The 14,989-nt window shown below is 47.5% G+C and overlaps 2 protein-coding genes across 6 annotated transcripts; one reads left to right on the forward strand and one right to left on the reverse strand.

Moving 5' to 3' along the window:
* Positions 1-1,425: 1,425 nt before the first annotated feature.
* On the reverse strand, positions 1,426-5,287 carry LOC120704734 (pentatricopeptide repeat-containing protein At3g57430, chloroplastic-like). The gene has a single exon (XM_039989224.1). The coding sequence runs from the start codon at positions 5,192-5,194 to the stop codon at positions 2,603-2,605; it is 2,592 nt and encodes an 863-aa protein (XP_039845158.1). The 5' UTR covers positions 5,195-5,287; the 3' UTR covers positions 1,426-2,602.
* A 29-nt stretch (positions 5,288-5,316) lies between these two features.
* On the forward strand, positions 5,317-13,915 carry LOC120704735 (cyclic nucleotide-gated ion channel 1-like). Of its 5 annotated transcripts, none has more exons than XM_039989226.1 (8): positions 5,377-5,597; positions 6,298-6,400; positions 7,861-8,398; positions 8,840-9,052; positions 10,868-11,163; positions 11,258-11,369; positions 11,739-11,975; positions 12,814-13,915. In XM_039989226.1, the coding sequence occupies exons 2-8, from the start codon at positions 6,369-6,371 to the stop codon at positions 13,510-13,512; spliced, it is 2,127 nt and encodes a 708-aa protein (XP_039845160.1). In that variant the 5' UTR covers positions 5,377-5,597; positions 6,298-6,368; the 3' UTR covers positions 13,513-13,915. The 5 variants fall into 5 exon arrangements, with proteins under 5 accessions (XP_039845163.1, XP_039845160.1, XP_039845161.1 ...); XM_039989227.1 differs by having other exon boundaries at positions 5,377-5,540; XM_039989225.1 differs by lacking the exon at positions 5,377-5,597 and adding an exon at positions 5,722-5,949.
* The last annotated feature ends 1,074 nt before the right edge of the window (positions 13,916-14,989 follow it).

The raw sequence follows: 14,989 nt of genomic DNA on the forward strand, positions 1-14,989 counted from the left end.
CTCCGTGGTCCATGCATAAGCCAGCGAAGACCGTTGCCGGGTCGTGCCGTGCCGTCCTGCTCCGCTGTGAAGTCCACATTCCTTTGTTGTATCAGGGCTGTGTTCTATAGAGAGCAGGCTTTGCTAGATCTGTCTGTTAGCCATTTCGCATGGTGTAATTATTCTTATTCTTGAGGTGGCTAGTATTACAGTATGCTAGACAAGTGATTGTGAAATGCATGATACAAATGGCATCAGAGAAAGGAATGTGCACACGAGTATGTTTTTGATGCTTTGCTTTGCTTTCTTTCAAGCACAACTTATTAGATGTCATTCTTCAGCAAAGGTAAATAATGTGCACTCATCGTCAACAATCCTCTTTCCTCTACTGATGATCACGGTAGACATGCATGCATTATGTTACCTTATTAGCAGTGGCAGAGGCAGATTTTTTTTCCTTTTTTCTTCTTCTTTTCCCTCTCTTCTTCTCCTCCTCCTCCTCCTCCTTCCCTTTACCTCCAATGGAGTTCTTGATAATAGGGGGGCAGGAGCCCCCCTGCAACCCCCTAAATCCGCCCCTGCTTATTACCTGACGATGAATTGCAGTGTCAACTCCATGGATTGATGGTGCAGGGAGCTTTGGCCATGAATTGCGGTGTCAACTCGATGGACTGATGGTGCAAAGGAGTTTTGGCATAGTGGCCAGCCCGATGCTATGGCTGCACCTGGCTGCTTTCTTCGACGGCACGCACGGCCTATGCTATCGGTGAGCTAGGTCAGAATGTTAAAGAAGAGTTGTACAACTTACCCTACACTATAAGGATGTGGAGTTGCTTTATTTCTTTCAACCCAAGGAAGACTCGGCATGAAGGTCAGCCGCCCGATGGTGTGGTACATAGTGGTAATAGTACGCGCCTCGCTCTAAAACAAAGAAAATGGTGCGTGCCGCACTCACGAGGGACTGCCTGTGAGATACTGGAGGAGTGCCGCACTCACAAGGGACTGCTAGTGAGATACTGGAGGAAGGTGGGGATGACGTCAAGTCCGCATGACCCTTATGGGTTCCATTTCCTTTCTTACTCTTTTTTTATTGTTTCACCTTTTTTGTTCTCTGTCTTTGTTCTAGATAGACTGGTATAAGTTAGTTTTGTTTTTTTAGATAGATTGATTTAACTTAGTTTGTTTTATTTTAGACAATATGATTTCCATGAAGAATGACACCTAAACCTTTATAACCTAGCTTTCTCTGATCGGTATAACGCCTTTTTGTGGTGATTTTTGTGCTGTCAGCCTGTCAATGCAGACAGTTCCTAACCATATAGGATGTACATTGATGCAATCAGCACCGGAGAAGGGCACTAGCTCATTGCAAATTGAAGTATCGAAGTATGAATATTGTTTATTTGCACGAGCCCTTTTTTCTGACTTTCGAAATAAAAAGCCTAATTTAATGTCAAAAACCTTATCTTTTATAAGGAACCCTCCTCGAGTTTTTGAATCTTAATAACGTCGCCGATGCTCCCTAATCGGAGAAGATAATGAAAAGAAGGAAGGGAAATGTGTGCCCCAATGGTAATTAAAAGACCCCCATTACCAAAAAAGAAAAAAAGAAGCGCTCAAAAGGGAGCTTGATTAGTACCCTAATCCGGCGTATTGCATCACATCTTGACGAGGTCAATCCATGTATACCTCCGCCCGTCCGCCGTGGTCCATGCATAAACCAGCGAAGACCGTTGCCGGGTCGTGCCGTGCCGTCCTGCTCCGCTGTGAAAGTCCACGTCCTGTTTTTTCCTTTCCCCTGTTTTTCCTTTTCCCGTCCTTGCCCGCCACGACCACCACCATCATGCGCCGAAGACCCCGTGAGCGTGAAACTTCCCTGCGTTCCTTCTCCCCACCTCACCCTCCTCCTCCCTGCGCCCCGGTTCCGCGTCGAAGGGGAAACAGGAAAGGATCGGACATCGGAGGCGCCGGAAGTCGAACCATAGGTAACCAACATAAATCCTGCTCCCGCTTCTCCGGTTTGGCACAGTTCTGCTCCGCGCTAAGCCGCTGAGCTCCTTCGATTGGTCCGGTTTGGCACGGTTCTGCTCTGCGATAAGCCGCTGGGTTCCTTCGATCGGGTTTCAACGCGGGATAGAAATAACAGTAAGGGAGTGTCAACTATCAAGTGTGTTTGCTGTTTCAGTGCGATCCTTTTGCTTGCTTTATTGTTTCTCTCGTGGATTTTGATCCGTTGTCCGGGGCTTCTTCTCAGCGAGTTCAGGCCGTCAGGGGTGGCAGACTGTTCATTATCCGAGATTGAGACTGAGAGGATTATTCTGCGCTGTGGGTTGTCTTGTTGCTTTCGGGTTATTTCCGTCAGCTTTACTGTCACTACTACCATTCCATCAATCCTATGTTTGGAAACATCCATGCACTCAGTATCTCAGTAGAAGTTCCATTTTCAGATCAGTAGGTCGTAGAATGGTTCCCCATTCCGTCCTCCTTAAATGTAGGTGGTGACCGGGCTGATTAGACAGTTCATTCCAAAAGCCAGAGAGACTTCAGGGGCATGTAACAATAATCTCTGTTTCCTGTATGAGCTAAACAATTTGTTAGGCACCGTGGCAATATGCGATTTTCTCTACCAGTAATCCCCGCAGGAGCAGGCGCCGTCCACGAAATGGTGGAATCTCCTCACATCCCTCAGCACGATCTCCCTCCCGGCCATCTTGGAGATGAACTTGGCCGCCTCGTGGCAGTCGTTGCACACCCTCAGGTTCTTGGCCACCCTGATGGCGGCGCCCGGCGGCGTCCGCAGCAGCCCGAAGGCGACGGCGAGCTTCTCGCTGTGGTACCGGAGGATGGCCGCCTTCTCGCCCTCCTCGATGTCGTGGAGCACGCACGAGGTGTCCGGCGTGTACCCTTGCCCCCGCATCCGCTCCCAGAGTGCGTCCATGTGCGCGTGCACCAGCGCGCTCTCCGGGTGCGCGGACTCGCCCGCCATGAACCTGTGGATCGCGCCGTCGACCTCGATCCAGCTGCAGCCGGGTTCCTTGCTGACGCCCCTCTGCCGCATCCGGCCCCTCACCTCCGATGACTTGTCCCATAGGCCGGCCGCGGAGTAGATGTTGCACAGGAGCACGTAGTGGCTGGCCTCGTCGGGCTCCAGCTCGAACAGCCGCTCGGCGGCGATCTCGCCGAGCTGGACGTTCCGGTGCACCCGGCACGCTCCGAGGAAGCTGCTCCACGCGGACACCTGCTGCTCTCCTGGCTCCATTGAGCTGATGATGCTGTAGGCCTCGTCCAGCCTGCCAGCCCGACCGAGAATGTCAACGGCGCAGGCGTGAAGGTCCGGTGTTGGCTCGACACCGTGGTCCCTCTTCATGCTATGGAACAGCTCCAGGCCGCGGTCCACCATGCCCGAGTGGCTGCAGGCTGCTAGCGCGGCGATGAAGGTGACCTCGTTGGGCTTGGCCTCGTCGCTCGCAACCATTCGGTCGAATAGCAAGATGGCCTCGTCGCCGAGCCCGTGCATGCCGTAGGCCATGATTAGAACGTTCCAGGTGATGACGTTCCTTCTTGGGAGCCGGTCGAACACGGCCCTGGACAGTGCCAGGCAACCGCCCTTGGCGTACATGTCCACCAGCGCGCTGCCGACGGCGACGTCCGAGTCCCAGGCGTGACGCACCGCGTAGCCGTGGATCTCCTTCCCCCTTGCTGGCGCCGCGAGCATCGCGCATGCAGGGAGCAGGGTCATGAGTGTGATGTTGTTGGGCATCACCGGCTCTTCGTCTGCTCTGGCGATGCCGTCTTCTGTTGCCGCATCAGTGTATCTCCCTTGCTGCTGCATCTCCCGGACCAGCTGGAACGCGTCGCTGATGTGGCCCTGTACGACGCAGCCGGTGATGAGGGTGTTCCAAGAGACCACGTCGCGGGGCTCGATCGCGGCGAAGATCTGCCGCGCCGCGTCCATGTCGCCGAGGCGCGCGTACATGTCCATGAGCGCGTTCTGCACGAACCGGTTCTCTGCCATGTCGCGCTTCACGACGTACCCGTGGACCGCCTCCTTGCCGGCGAAGGCCTCTGAGCGTGCGCACGCGGGCAGCACACCCGCCATGGTGGTCTCGCTGGGTACGACGCCGGCCTCGGCCTCCATCCGGGAGAAGAGCTCCAGCGCGTCCTCGTCCTTGCCGGCCTGCGCGTACCCGCAGATCATGGCGTTCCAGAGCCCGAGCTGACGGTCGCCACCCGGGACCATGTCGAACACCCGCCTGGCCGCGTCCACCCGCTCGTGGCTCGCGTACATGTCCACGAGCGCGCTGGCGACGAACGAGTTGGCAGCGAGGTCGGCGTCCTTGAGGACGTAAGCATGCATCTCCTTGCCGACGGAGAGCAACTCCAGTTGCGAACACGCCGGGAGCGCGCTCGCGAACGTGACGCCGTCGGGGCGCACGCCGCGCGCGACCATGTCGTAGAGCACGTCGACGGCCTCAGCACAGCGGCCACTCTGCACCAACAGGCTGGCCATGGTGTTCCACGTGACGAGGCCGCCACCTGGCGCGTCGGCGGCGCCGACGGAGCCGAAGAGCCGCCGCGCGTCGTCGACCAGGCCGAGGCGCGCGTACATGGAGAGCAGCGCGTTGAACGCGAACCGTTCGTCGCCGTCCAGGAGCCCGCCCTTGAGAGCGAACGCGTGCGCCTCGCGGCCGAGGCGCGGGTTCTCGGCGAGGTGGGAGCACGCGAGTAGGACGCTGACGAGCGTGAACGAGGTGAGCGGGTGGCCGTCCAGGACCATGTCGCGGAGCGCGTCGAGCGCCGGGAGCCAGCGGCGGAAGAGGCAGAGCGCGGCGATGAGGGAGTTGAAGGTGACGGCGTCGCGGGCGGGCATCGCGGCGAAGAGCGCGAGAGTGGCGGGGAGGTCGCCGCACCGGGCGTAGGCGGTGAGGAGCGCGTTGGCGACGGCCGGGGTGGGGCCGTCGAGGAGGTGGCGGCGCAGCGCGGCGCCGTGGATGGCGCGGACGGCCGGGAGGGAGCGGAGCGCAGCGGCGGACTTGGCGGCGGGCGGGAGCGCGAAGCGGTCGAGCGGCGCGGAGGGCGAGGCCGCCGACAGGGAGGAGAGCGCGCGGAGGGCGGCGGCGTGGTCGCCCGCGACGGTGAGAGAGCGAATGGTGGCGGCGGTGGGCGGGTGCGGCGGAGGAGGCGGGGAGGTGACGGGGAGCGGAGTGGCGGCCATGGCGCGGCGGATTGGATTGGGGAGCTGAGCTAGCCAAGCCGGCTAGGGAGCTCGGCTTCAGGAGCGTCGAGTCGTCTAGCGTTTGGGTTTTGGATAAGCCAGCGAAGACCGTTGCCGGGTCGTGCCGTCCTGCACTCCTGCTGCTGTGGTGGAGTCCACCCACGCCCTCGCCTCTCTTTCCCTCTCCTCGTGTCGTGTCCTTCCTCCGCCACCGCCACCGCCACCGCCACCATGTGGCGAAGTCCCCGTCAGCGCGAAGCTTCGTCGCATTTTCTCCCCCAACCCCGCCCGCTACCGCGCCCCGCAAGGAGCCCCCCCCCCCCCCCCCCCCAAATCGAAGGCCTAGGTAATCAACCTCCTGCTTGGCGCTTCTCCGGGCTGGCGCAGTTCAGCTCGCTACGCGGTAAGGCGGCGCGTTCGATTCTGCGGTTCGAATTGGTGCGTGCGGGCTTGGTTTGCGGCGATTTAGTGGCGGGTGTGGTGGTTTAGGAGGCAGTTGTTGGGCTCGGCGTTTGGGTGTTGCTGCTGGGACGAACAGCCGTACCGTCGCACGGGGAGTCTGCTCGCTGCTTCAGTGCGATGATTTGCTTGCTTTATCTCTCGAGAAGTTTGATCCGTTGTCCGGTTGGAGCTTCTGCAGGGTAGCCTATGGTTGCGTGGTTGTTGAGGTTTGGGTGATATTTTTTCGAGCGAATTCAAGCCTTTGGGGCGACTGGCTGCTCTTGTATCTTTGCAAGCAATTAGATGATAAACGGGTTAGTCTAGTTCTACAATTGGATGAAATAGGCACGAGTGGTTCTAGTTCTATAACTTGATATAGGCACGAGCTATTATTTTTTGCCATTAACTTTAATGTCACTATGATCATTCCATCTACTCCTTTGTCTGGAAATATCTAAGCACTCCATATCCAGTTGACATCCATTTACAGCTTGTTCTTGTTTTTCCAATACCAGATCTCGGTTGTTGTGACATATCTTAACTTTGTTGATTTTTTTTTTCTGATCACTGAGAATACTTAAGGTGATAGCTCTTCTTGTTGTTTGGCACATGCCACTATGCAATTGTTGGTGCACTTACTCAGTTGCGATTATAATCTTCAGGGAGCCTGATGCTTGAGAATACCAGGCTTGGAGGGTAGATCTAATCCTACTAGCGGCTAAATTGGAAGAAAATGATGATGGGAAAAGAGGACAGATATGTGAGGTCAGTATCTCCATCTCCTGCTGCTTGGGAAAAGAGGACTGACTGATATGTGTTTTGCACTTCTAGCATGTTAGCAACACAATAGCACGTGAATAATGCAATAGTATCCTAATTGAGGAAACACATCTAGTGGAAGTGAATATTTGAATTAGATGAAGCAAATGCCCACTTGGGCCATCAGATGTGGACTGAATGGTAATCTATTCAGGCAAAGAGTTAATGTCCCCTATGCGAGAAATGCCCACAAACATATCCACTTTGGTACCAGTTAAGCATCTAACTCCTAACCTTCTTCCTTAAATTGCTCTATGCCCATCTCTTGAGGTTCAATTCTTGCCACGGTTCATGACAATGCGGCTATCGAATTCCAAGAACAAGAACGCAAAAGCAAGCACGGGTGCATACATCCATGTACGGACGTGCAAGCTGCATAGTCATGAATATCTGTGTCAGTAAGACACATGCCTTTGACGAACAAAATTGTATGTCATGTATATTTGTGCCATCAAGTTGCATGGAGCCAATATTATTTTGTCCAGCAAAACCATCGGAGAGGTTTCGCGGTTTTGATCATAGAGGTACTGTGTCAAACTTTCAGAAAGTAGAGGGACTGCAAGAAAAATTTGAGCTTCTAAAGATCACATTTTATGAATTATCACCCTCTCCATTTCGAACTGGACTTCTCCCCTTTGAATCTAAATAGGCTACAAGAATTGCGATGCCACTTTTCTAAGAATAAGTTTTCACCTCTGGCTCCCATTCTATGAAACTTCAGCTGGGCCCTGCTGTGGCATGGTGTTGTAGTGTATTGGTTGGAAGTTATAGTAAACAATTGGTTATCTTATTAGCTTATTTATTTTCCTACATATGTATAGATAAGTTTAGAGCTTGTTTCGAAGGGAGTCAAGTCAGTATTCCTGTAAAAATGCTTGCGTCAAGTCAAGTTGTTCCTATAAATATGCCTGCGTTATATCAGGTTTGTCAACTGAACTAGAACGATGAATTAATCCCTCATTCAACTATATAGTCCCTTCTCCACACTCATGCTACGCTGTTTAGCTTTACACATTGCAGTAGTGCCTCATTGTCAACTACAATTATTGAATCCTCCAAATTCATCAATTGTGCCCATCTCATTTCAGCTTCAGTTTTTTTGCATCCCCCATTAATTCTTATATGCATGAATTTGAGGCTGATGTAAGCATAGCATGCAACACCACCACACTAGCATATTCATTGGATTTGTTATGCCGTTATGGCTTTAAGCGCATGAGGCCCAAATGAACTAATGAGATAAAAGCAGAATGTTGGGTTTTTGATAACCTGATTAATGAAAATAAAAGGCACAAGGATCCAATTATAGTTTTGAGTAAAGAATGGATACCAGCTCAGTGGTGATTGGGGAAATTGTCATACATAACAATTGTTCTGATTTTTTTTTTGATTTGGTATATGCGCAGATTTCAGGACTGGAGATCGGAGCAGTCTGTTAGCTCAGAGAACATAGTTGTTCCACGTAGAAATGATGTTTCAGTTTTCGATTCACTTAAAGAAAGAACTGCCAGAGTTTTTGCATTCCTTGGAAACCTTTTGCACTCAGAAACCTCAAATAGATCAATGGTGAACGAAAGAAAGTCTGCAGCAGGAACTCTTCATCCCCAAGGGCCATTTCTGCAAAAGTGGAATAGGATATTTGTGATATCATGTATATTTGCAGTTTCAGTGGACCCATTGTTCTTATATATCCCAGTTATCAGTGATGAAAAACCTTGCTGGTACTTGGATAGAAAGTTGGAAAAGGCGGCAAGTGTCCTGCGTTTTTTCACAGATATTTTCTACATACTCCATATCATATTTCAGTTCCGGACAGGCTTCCTTGCATCGTCTCCTACAACTTTTGGTCGGGGTGTCTTAATTGAAGATAGATATGCAATAACGAAGCGATACTTATCAACATATTTTTTTATTGATGTCTTCGCTATTCTACCCATCCCTCAGGTACTTTGTACACCACACACTGTCTACAAAAATATTTTGATAGCATCATAATAAATGCTCTGTGCAATATACTTGACTTAAGCTCTTTACTGAAATATTTGATAGCATCATAGCAAGTGATCCTACAGTTATGGTACTATATATTTTTTTTACAGAAAGTCACGTTGATATAAGTGAAACAAACTATTGATACCAATGCACTTTTAGTAGTCTTTTCGATCTGTAGAAGTAGAACCTGTTTCCTGTTAAAAGTTATATTTTACATTTTAATCCACATATTTGAAACAAATAGTTTAGATAAATATAGAGAAAAATGTTATCTTTTTATTTGATTATTCTTCTGTACTTTAGCTTTCCAATAGGGTGCATTAATTTAAGTTTTATTTGTATTTATTTCTTGTTCAATAGTTGAGATTGTAATCATGATAGTTTTGTTACCAGGTGATTATTTTGGTTGTGTTACCTAATCTTCAAGACTCAGACGTTATGAAAGCCAAAAATGTTTTGATGATTATAATTATATGCCAATATGTGCCTCGACTAATCCGAATAAGACCACTATATCTACAAATCACAAGATCTGCTGGGGTTATTACAGAGACAGCACGGGCTGGTGCTGCTTTCAATCTTTTACTTTACATGCTTGCCAGTCATGTAAGTGCTGTATTTGTAAAGTCTGCCGCTTAACTAATTTTAGTTGCCATTTTTCTGCAGTAAATCTAACTGAATAATCAGAAATGTGAGCCATTTCATGTATAGCAAAATTTAAATGGACAAAAAAACACTGAAATTTTGTTTTCGTGTACAACAACAAAGCCTTTTAGTCAAAGCAAGCTGTGGTAGGCTAGAGCTGAAACCCAACATGAGCCACCACCAAAAGGGGGGAGAAAGAGAAAGGGAGTATCTTTTTTTTTCGAATACGCAGGAGAGCTGTGCATCATTGTATTAAGAAGAAGAAATAGTCCAAATACAAAACATCACATCCCACCTTGGACTAGAATGGGGGTGATGGTAAGAAGATAAAAGAACCTATTACAATAAGTAAATCGAGAAGGACCTGACCCCAACTTTTCTTTGCTCAACACTAATGAGCATCTACTCTGCCCTCACCTAGGGCAGCAAGCCTCTTTGCCCCTGCAAGCAGCCACAAATGGCGCTCGTCCTTAAACTCCTGTAGAGCACGCTGCAAATTTGGGGTAGACCCCTCAAAGACACACGCGTTCCGATGTTTCCAAAGAATCCATGCACTAAGAATGATCAGCGAATTGAACCCCTTCTTTTGCTGTTTAGGAATTTTCCTCCAAGCTTTCTTCCACCAATCAGCCAGAGTAGTGTATCTAAAGGGAGTATCTTTTGCATGCATTTAATTGTGGTGCTGTGTTGGAGTCACAAATTATATGAGTTGTAAATTGTGTACCTTTTCTTTTGATCCAATTTTACCATCAGCCAATCTTTTTTCATTTCTAGGTATTGATATCCATATATTGAATTGAGAAATATGTTCACCTTTAACCCTAATACCTCATCTACTTTCTCAAAATTGACCTATAACTTTTAAATATCCTTGCACCCTATAATCAGTGTTTTAAAGGTGACAAGGCAACCCAGGGCAAGTTGGCTACGTCTGGACGCCTAGGCGACAAGGCATGAGTGTTGCCCAAGGCGAGTTGGGTCCACCTAGACGCCTAGGCGACAGCCTTTGAAACACTGCCTAGACCCTTGATTATGTTAATAGTTTCCAACTATTTACTGAATATTGAACTGGTTAAATCAGAAATGTGATTGAGAAAGTTGTTGGTATGCATTTTATTTGCTCCCACCATTTTTAAATATATGATGTTTAGGACAAGCTAACTAGTTCAAAAATGTCTTATTTAAATGGAAGGAGTGGTAGAATTGGAATTGCATCATTTAAAAAACTCGGCATATATATTGGTTACACAACAGAGCAATAAGAGGCAGTGTATTAAGCATCACCAATTGGCTTTTCCCTTGCCTTTTATTTGCCTCTTTAGCTGATTGGTAATCCAATTGATATTTTGACAGAGAAGTTTGCTAGATTACAAAACCTAGAAGAAGATTATAAATTTCATGGATCTTATCAAAGGGTGGGGTAACTTTGAGACAGAGTCTACCCCATGATTTTCTAAAGAGTAATGCACCAGAGGTCCACCAAATTGTAAGGGTGTGTCATTACGGACTCCAAACGTGAATTTTAGGTCCATCAACTTGTAAATTGTGTCACTTAGGTCCATAAACTTTGAAAACATAGGTTCATAACCTTCGAAAGTGCATTTTCGGGTCCATAAACTTGTAATTTATGTCACTTAGGTCCATAAACTTCGAAGTGCATTTTTAAGTTCATGAACTTCATCCATAACTAGTTGTGTGGCTACAGATGCGCCCACAAAGGTCGCTCCGATATCACTGTCCATGAATAATTTGAAAGCAATCTTTCAACTGTTGCAGGTCCTTGGTGCAATTTGGTACTTACTTTCTATCCAACGCCAAGATTCCTGCTGGAGACAGAAGTGTAGAAACAATACAACATGTGCTGCAGATGCTGCATCTTTATACTGTGGGGCTGTTCATAAGAATGAGACCTATGCTTTTTTAAAGACTGTTTGCTTATTAGGTGACCCGCCAAACAATCTTCCAGATCCAGTCTTTGGAATTTATGCACCAGCTATAAAAAATATATCAAAATCGAGAAGTTTCTTTACAAAATTGTTCTACTGTGTTTGGTGGGGTCTGCAAAATCTCAGGTGTTCAAAAGACAAACCTTTAATATATTTGTGTTCTAAACCAATGTGTGGATAGCCTGACATTTGTATTTTTACCTTGCTCTGTTCAATGCAGTTCTCTTGGTCAAAACCTGAAAACAAGCACTTATGCATGGGAGAATTTATTTGCAGTTTTTGTCTCAATATCAGGTTTAGTTCTGTTTGCGCTGCTTATTGGTAATGTGCAGGTAAACACTGATAATTTCTTTATTTAGTTGATAGTGCTTCAACAGATGGTGAAGGCATATAGCAGGAAAAATAATATATATGATTAAAATGACACAACTTAGAAACTGGATTGATTGATCTTTAGAAAACTGATCCCATCATCATGTTGCACTAGTAGTGTGAATGCCCTGTACATGTTCAAAGCCATGTGGGACCTTGTGATGCCGCATGCGGCATGCCAGTTGTCCGGACTCAACATTGTGATGTTAAACCTGCAATATTAATTTTAGAAAAACAGTTCATATATCCCTACTTCAGCGTCTTAATTTACATAATGTGTTTTCTCTGATCTCTGACAATGCTCTACCTATTTACCTCCTTTATAACAGACCTATTTGCAATCAGCTTCTCTGAGAATAGAGGAAACGAGAATGAAAAGCCGCGACACAGATCAGTGGATGTCATATCGACATCTTCCTGAGGACCTCAAAGAAAGAATACGGCGTTATGAACAGTACAGATGGCAAGAAACAAGTGGTGTTGATGAAGAACAACTCCTTATGAACCTCCCCAAAGATCTTAGGAGGGATATAAAACGACATCTTTGTTTATCACTTCTCATGAGGGTATGTTATTACATCCTCCCACCCACCCCAACCCACCCCCGCGACCGTTTGCCCTGAGGCTGATCCAGTTTATAAGAATCTATAATCTGCTTTCGATTTGTAAAATTGCCCCTTTGGTTAGTGCTGATGTTTCAGGGCAAAGGACCAACGGGACGCACCATGATCCATCTTTTTTCCTTCCTGATGTTTCCGGTCAAAGGACCAATCGGATATAGTGCCATGATCCATTTTTTGTTCCTTCCTAATTTTTCCAGACAAAGGACAAATAAGATAGAGGCCAAAGGATGTCGGGCCAATTGGTTCCAGCAGCCCGGCGGCACTCCGGAGGTCGTGGGTTCGATCCCCGGAAGGGGCGAATTTCCGCCTCCGGTTAAAAAAACCCCCTCGCTTGCCTCATGTCCAAAGCACTGTGGAGCCCGGCCTAACTCACAAGGCGACAGGCCCCCGTGTACGGGTGGGGCAGGGGTTCGGGGGTTTTCTTGGCCTGCTGTGAGAAGGTCATTCTACCTCTCAAACAATGCCGTAGGGGCGGTCTTACCCCCCGCAGATCAAGTTTTTTTAAGATAGAGTTCCATAAATCCATATTCCAACTTCTGTTCCTTCTCTATGCAGTCTGAATTCTTATTGCTGTGCATTTTACACAGGCTGTAAGACTAGTAGCACCATAGTATGTCACGGTCCCAGCAAGACTCCATTTTGGGTGCTAATTTCCATAGGCCCCCTTGAATTTAACCCATCAGAAACTTCTTATTTGTGTTTCAATGCATGGATTTATATTCCATCATATGGTCGTCCTGAATGTTTTACCATGCTCTTGCTGTGTTCAATTTTTTTCCAGGTTCCAATGTTTGAAAATATGGATGAACAGCTCTTGGATGCCTTGTGTGACCGCCTAAAGCCCATTCTATACACAGAACGTAGCTGCATCATTCGTGAAGGGGATCCAGTAACCGAAATGCTCTTCATCATGCGAGGGAATCTAATGAGCATGACGACAAATGGTGGAAGAACTGGCTTCTTCAACTCCGATGTTCTGAAAGGTGGAGATTTCTGTGGTGAGGAGCTCCTCACCTGGGCTCTTGACCCCACATCAACATCAAGCCTCCCCAGCTCGACAAGGACGGTGAAAACAATTTCCGAAGTCGAAGCTTTTGCTTTGAGGGCTGAAGACTTGAGGTTTGTGGCCACCCAGTTCAGACGACTCCATAGCAAGCAGCTCCAGCACACTTTCAGGTTCTACTCGCAGCACTGGAGAACCTGGGCTGCCTGTTTCATCCAAGCAGCCTGGCACCGGTACTGCAGGAAGAAGATTGAAGATTCCTTGCGCTTGAAGGAGAAGAGGCTGCAGTTTGCGATTGTGAATGAAGGCTCCACCTCCCTCAGCTTCATGGCAGCACTATATGCTTCACGTTTCGCTGGAAACATGATACGGATCTTGAGGAGAAATGCCACTCGCAAGGCGCGCCTCCAGGAACGAGTGCCTGCAAGGTTGCTGCAGAAGCCAGCAGAACCCAACTTCTCCGCGGAAGAGCATTAGCTTGCAGTTGGGCTTTTGCCTTTGGCGGAAATGGATACTTAAAAAGTTGTTTGTGCGTGACTTCTTCAGTTTTCCACTCGCTTATATTGCTGAAGTTAGCACGGCCGAAGCAGATCGAAATGAGAAAAAAAAAACAGAGGAAAATATAGCGATAGCATAACTAGATGCCAGCTTGTTTCAGAGCTTTTGAGTAGCGTTGTATATGCCTTACCTAAAAGAATGTAGCGGTTTATGTGCTTGTGTGACATAGGTGTGATTAGCAACGTAGTGATACTATACGCTTCAAGATATATGTATAGTGAGCGATGGTTTTAGTGTTTTGCACATGGTAGATGGGATTGGTAAGTGCCATCTGAAATGAAACTTCACGTGGCACGAACTAACTGCTCGTGTTTGTTTTACTTGGAACTGCGTGGCTGCTGTCTAATGCCGTCGTTTCCCTTTGTCAACCCTGGGTCCCATGTCGTGATTCGGTGGTCTCGGTGTCGAAAAAAAAAAGGAACATGTTCTCTGCGCTTCTCCATGCACATACGCCACCATCTTTGAACTCGACATGTTCTTGTCTCCGTGCTCCTCTCCTGATGCTGCCCGTTCTCGATCGACAGCTCTACTACCACTTTTGTCCTCCGGTTGAGGTTGAGCCCAGTGCCTACAGCCTACCTATGGCCACGGCTTGCGCATCCGTCAGGGTCAGGATCAGGCAACAGCCGTGGCTTCGATTTTTTTCCCTCGTCTTGTTTTGGGGGTGGGAACGTGTCAGGTGTGGTGCCACTGCTACTCTCTCTCTCTCTCTCTCTCTCTCTCTCTCTCTCTCTCTCGATCGATCGATCGATCGACTAGACCACTGCTACTTGGCAAGACTCGGTGTTCACCAAATTCAAGAGCTGACTGACAGGCACGCTTCAACGGTTCAACCCACATCACATGATGATGATGATAATAAGAACACATGTGATTTAAGAAAAGAACCCAACAAGAATAAAGCGTGAACTCATCATTAACCACTCCCGGAAGTTGTGTTTATACGGAAGAAAAGGGAAAAGAAGTTGATTTTTTCGGTTTTGACAGTTAGATGATCTCCGTTATCTGATTGGACTTTTTTCTTTAAAAACAACTGAAGAAGAATAAGGATGGACTCATTAACCACTATGGGAACTTTCATGTTTACACAAGAAAAGGAAAAAAGGAAGGCAAGTTGCTCACGAATATTCCAGCCGTTCTATATAGGTTGTCTTAGTTTTATCCTAAGTTAATTTTTCTAATTAAATTTATACAAAAATATAATAATATATGATAGCAAATAAATACCCTATCAAGATAGATTTGATTGTGGGTTTAACTGTAGTAAGATACCAGTGTGTTTTTAAGTTTGATTTAAAACAATCACAATTGCTTTCGTGCATGCAATTCAGTTCTGTCCTGTGCATGTCGCTTTTTTGCATGTGGTTTCTCTCCATTATTCCGCAACAAACTAGCC

This window comes from Panicum virgatum, chromosome 4K (genome assembly GCF_016808335.1).
Source record: "Panicum virgatum strain AP13 chromosome 4K, P.virgatum_v5, whole genome shotgun sequence".
Classification (NCBI taxonomy): domain Eukaryota; kingdom Viridiplantae; phylum Streptophyta; class Magnoliopsida; order Poales; family Poaceae; genus Panicum; species Panicum virgatum.

Coding starts and splice junctions, on each gene's coding strand:
- LOC120704734 (XM_039989224.1), bottom strand. CDS start 5,194: ATGGCCGCCACTCCGCTCCCCGTCACCTCCCCGCCTCCTCCGCCGCAC.
- LOC120704735 (XM_039989226.1), top strand. CDS start 6,369: ATGATGATGGGAAAAGAGGACAGATATGTGAG. Junction 8,399..8,839: donor CTATTCTACCCATCCCTCAG/GTACTTTGTACA, acceptor TTTTGTTACCAG/GTGATTATTTTGGTTGTGTT. Junction 11,976..12,813: donor GTTTATCACTTCTCATGAGG/GTATGTTATTAC, acceptor ATTTTTTTCCAG/GTTCCAATGTTTGAAAATAT.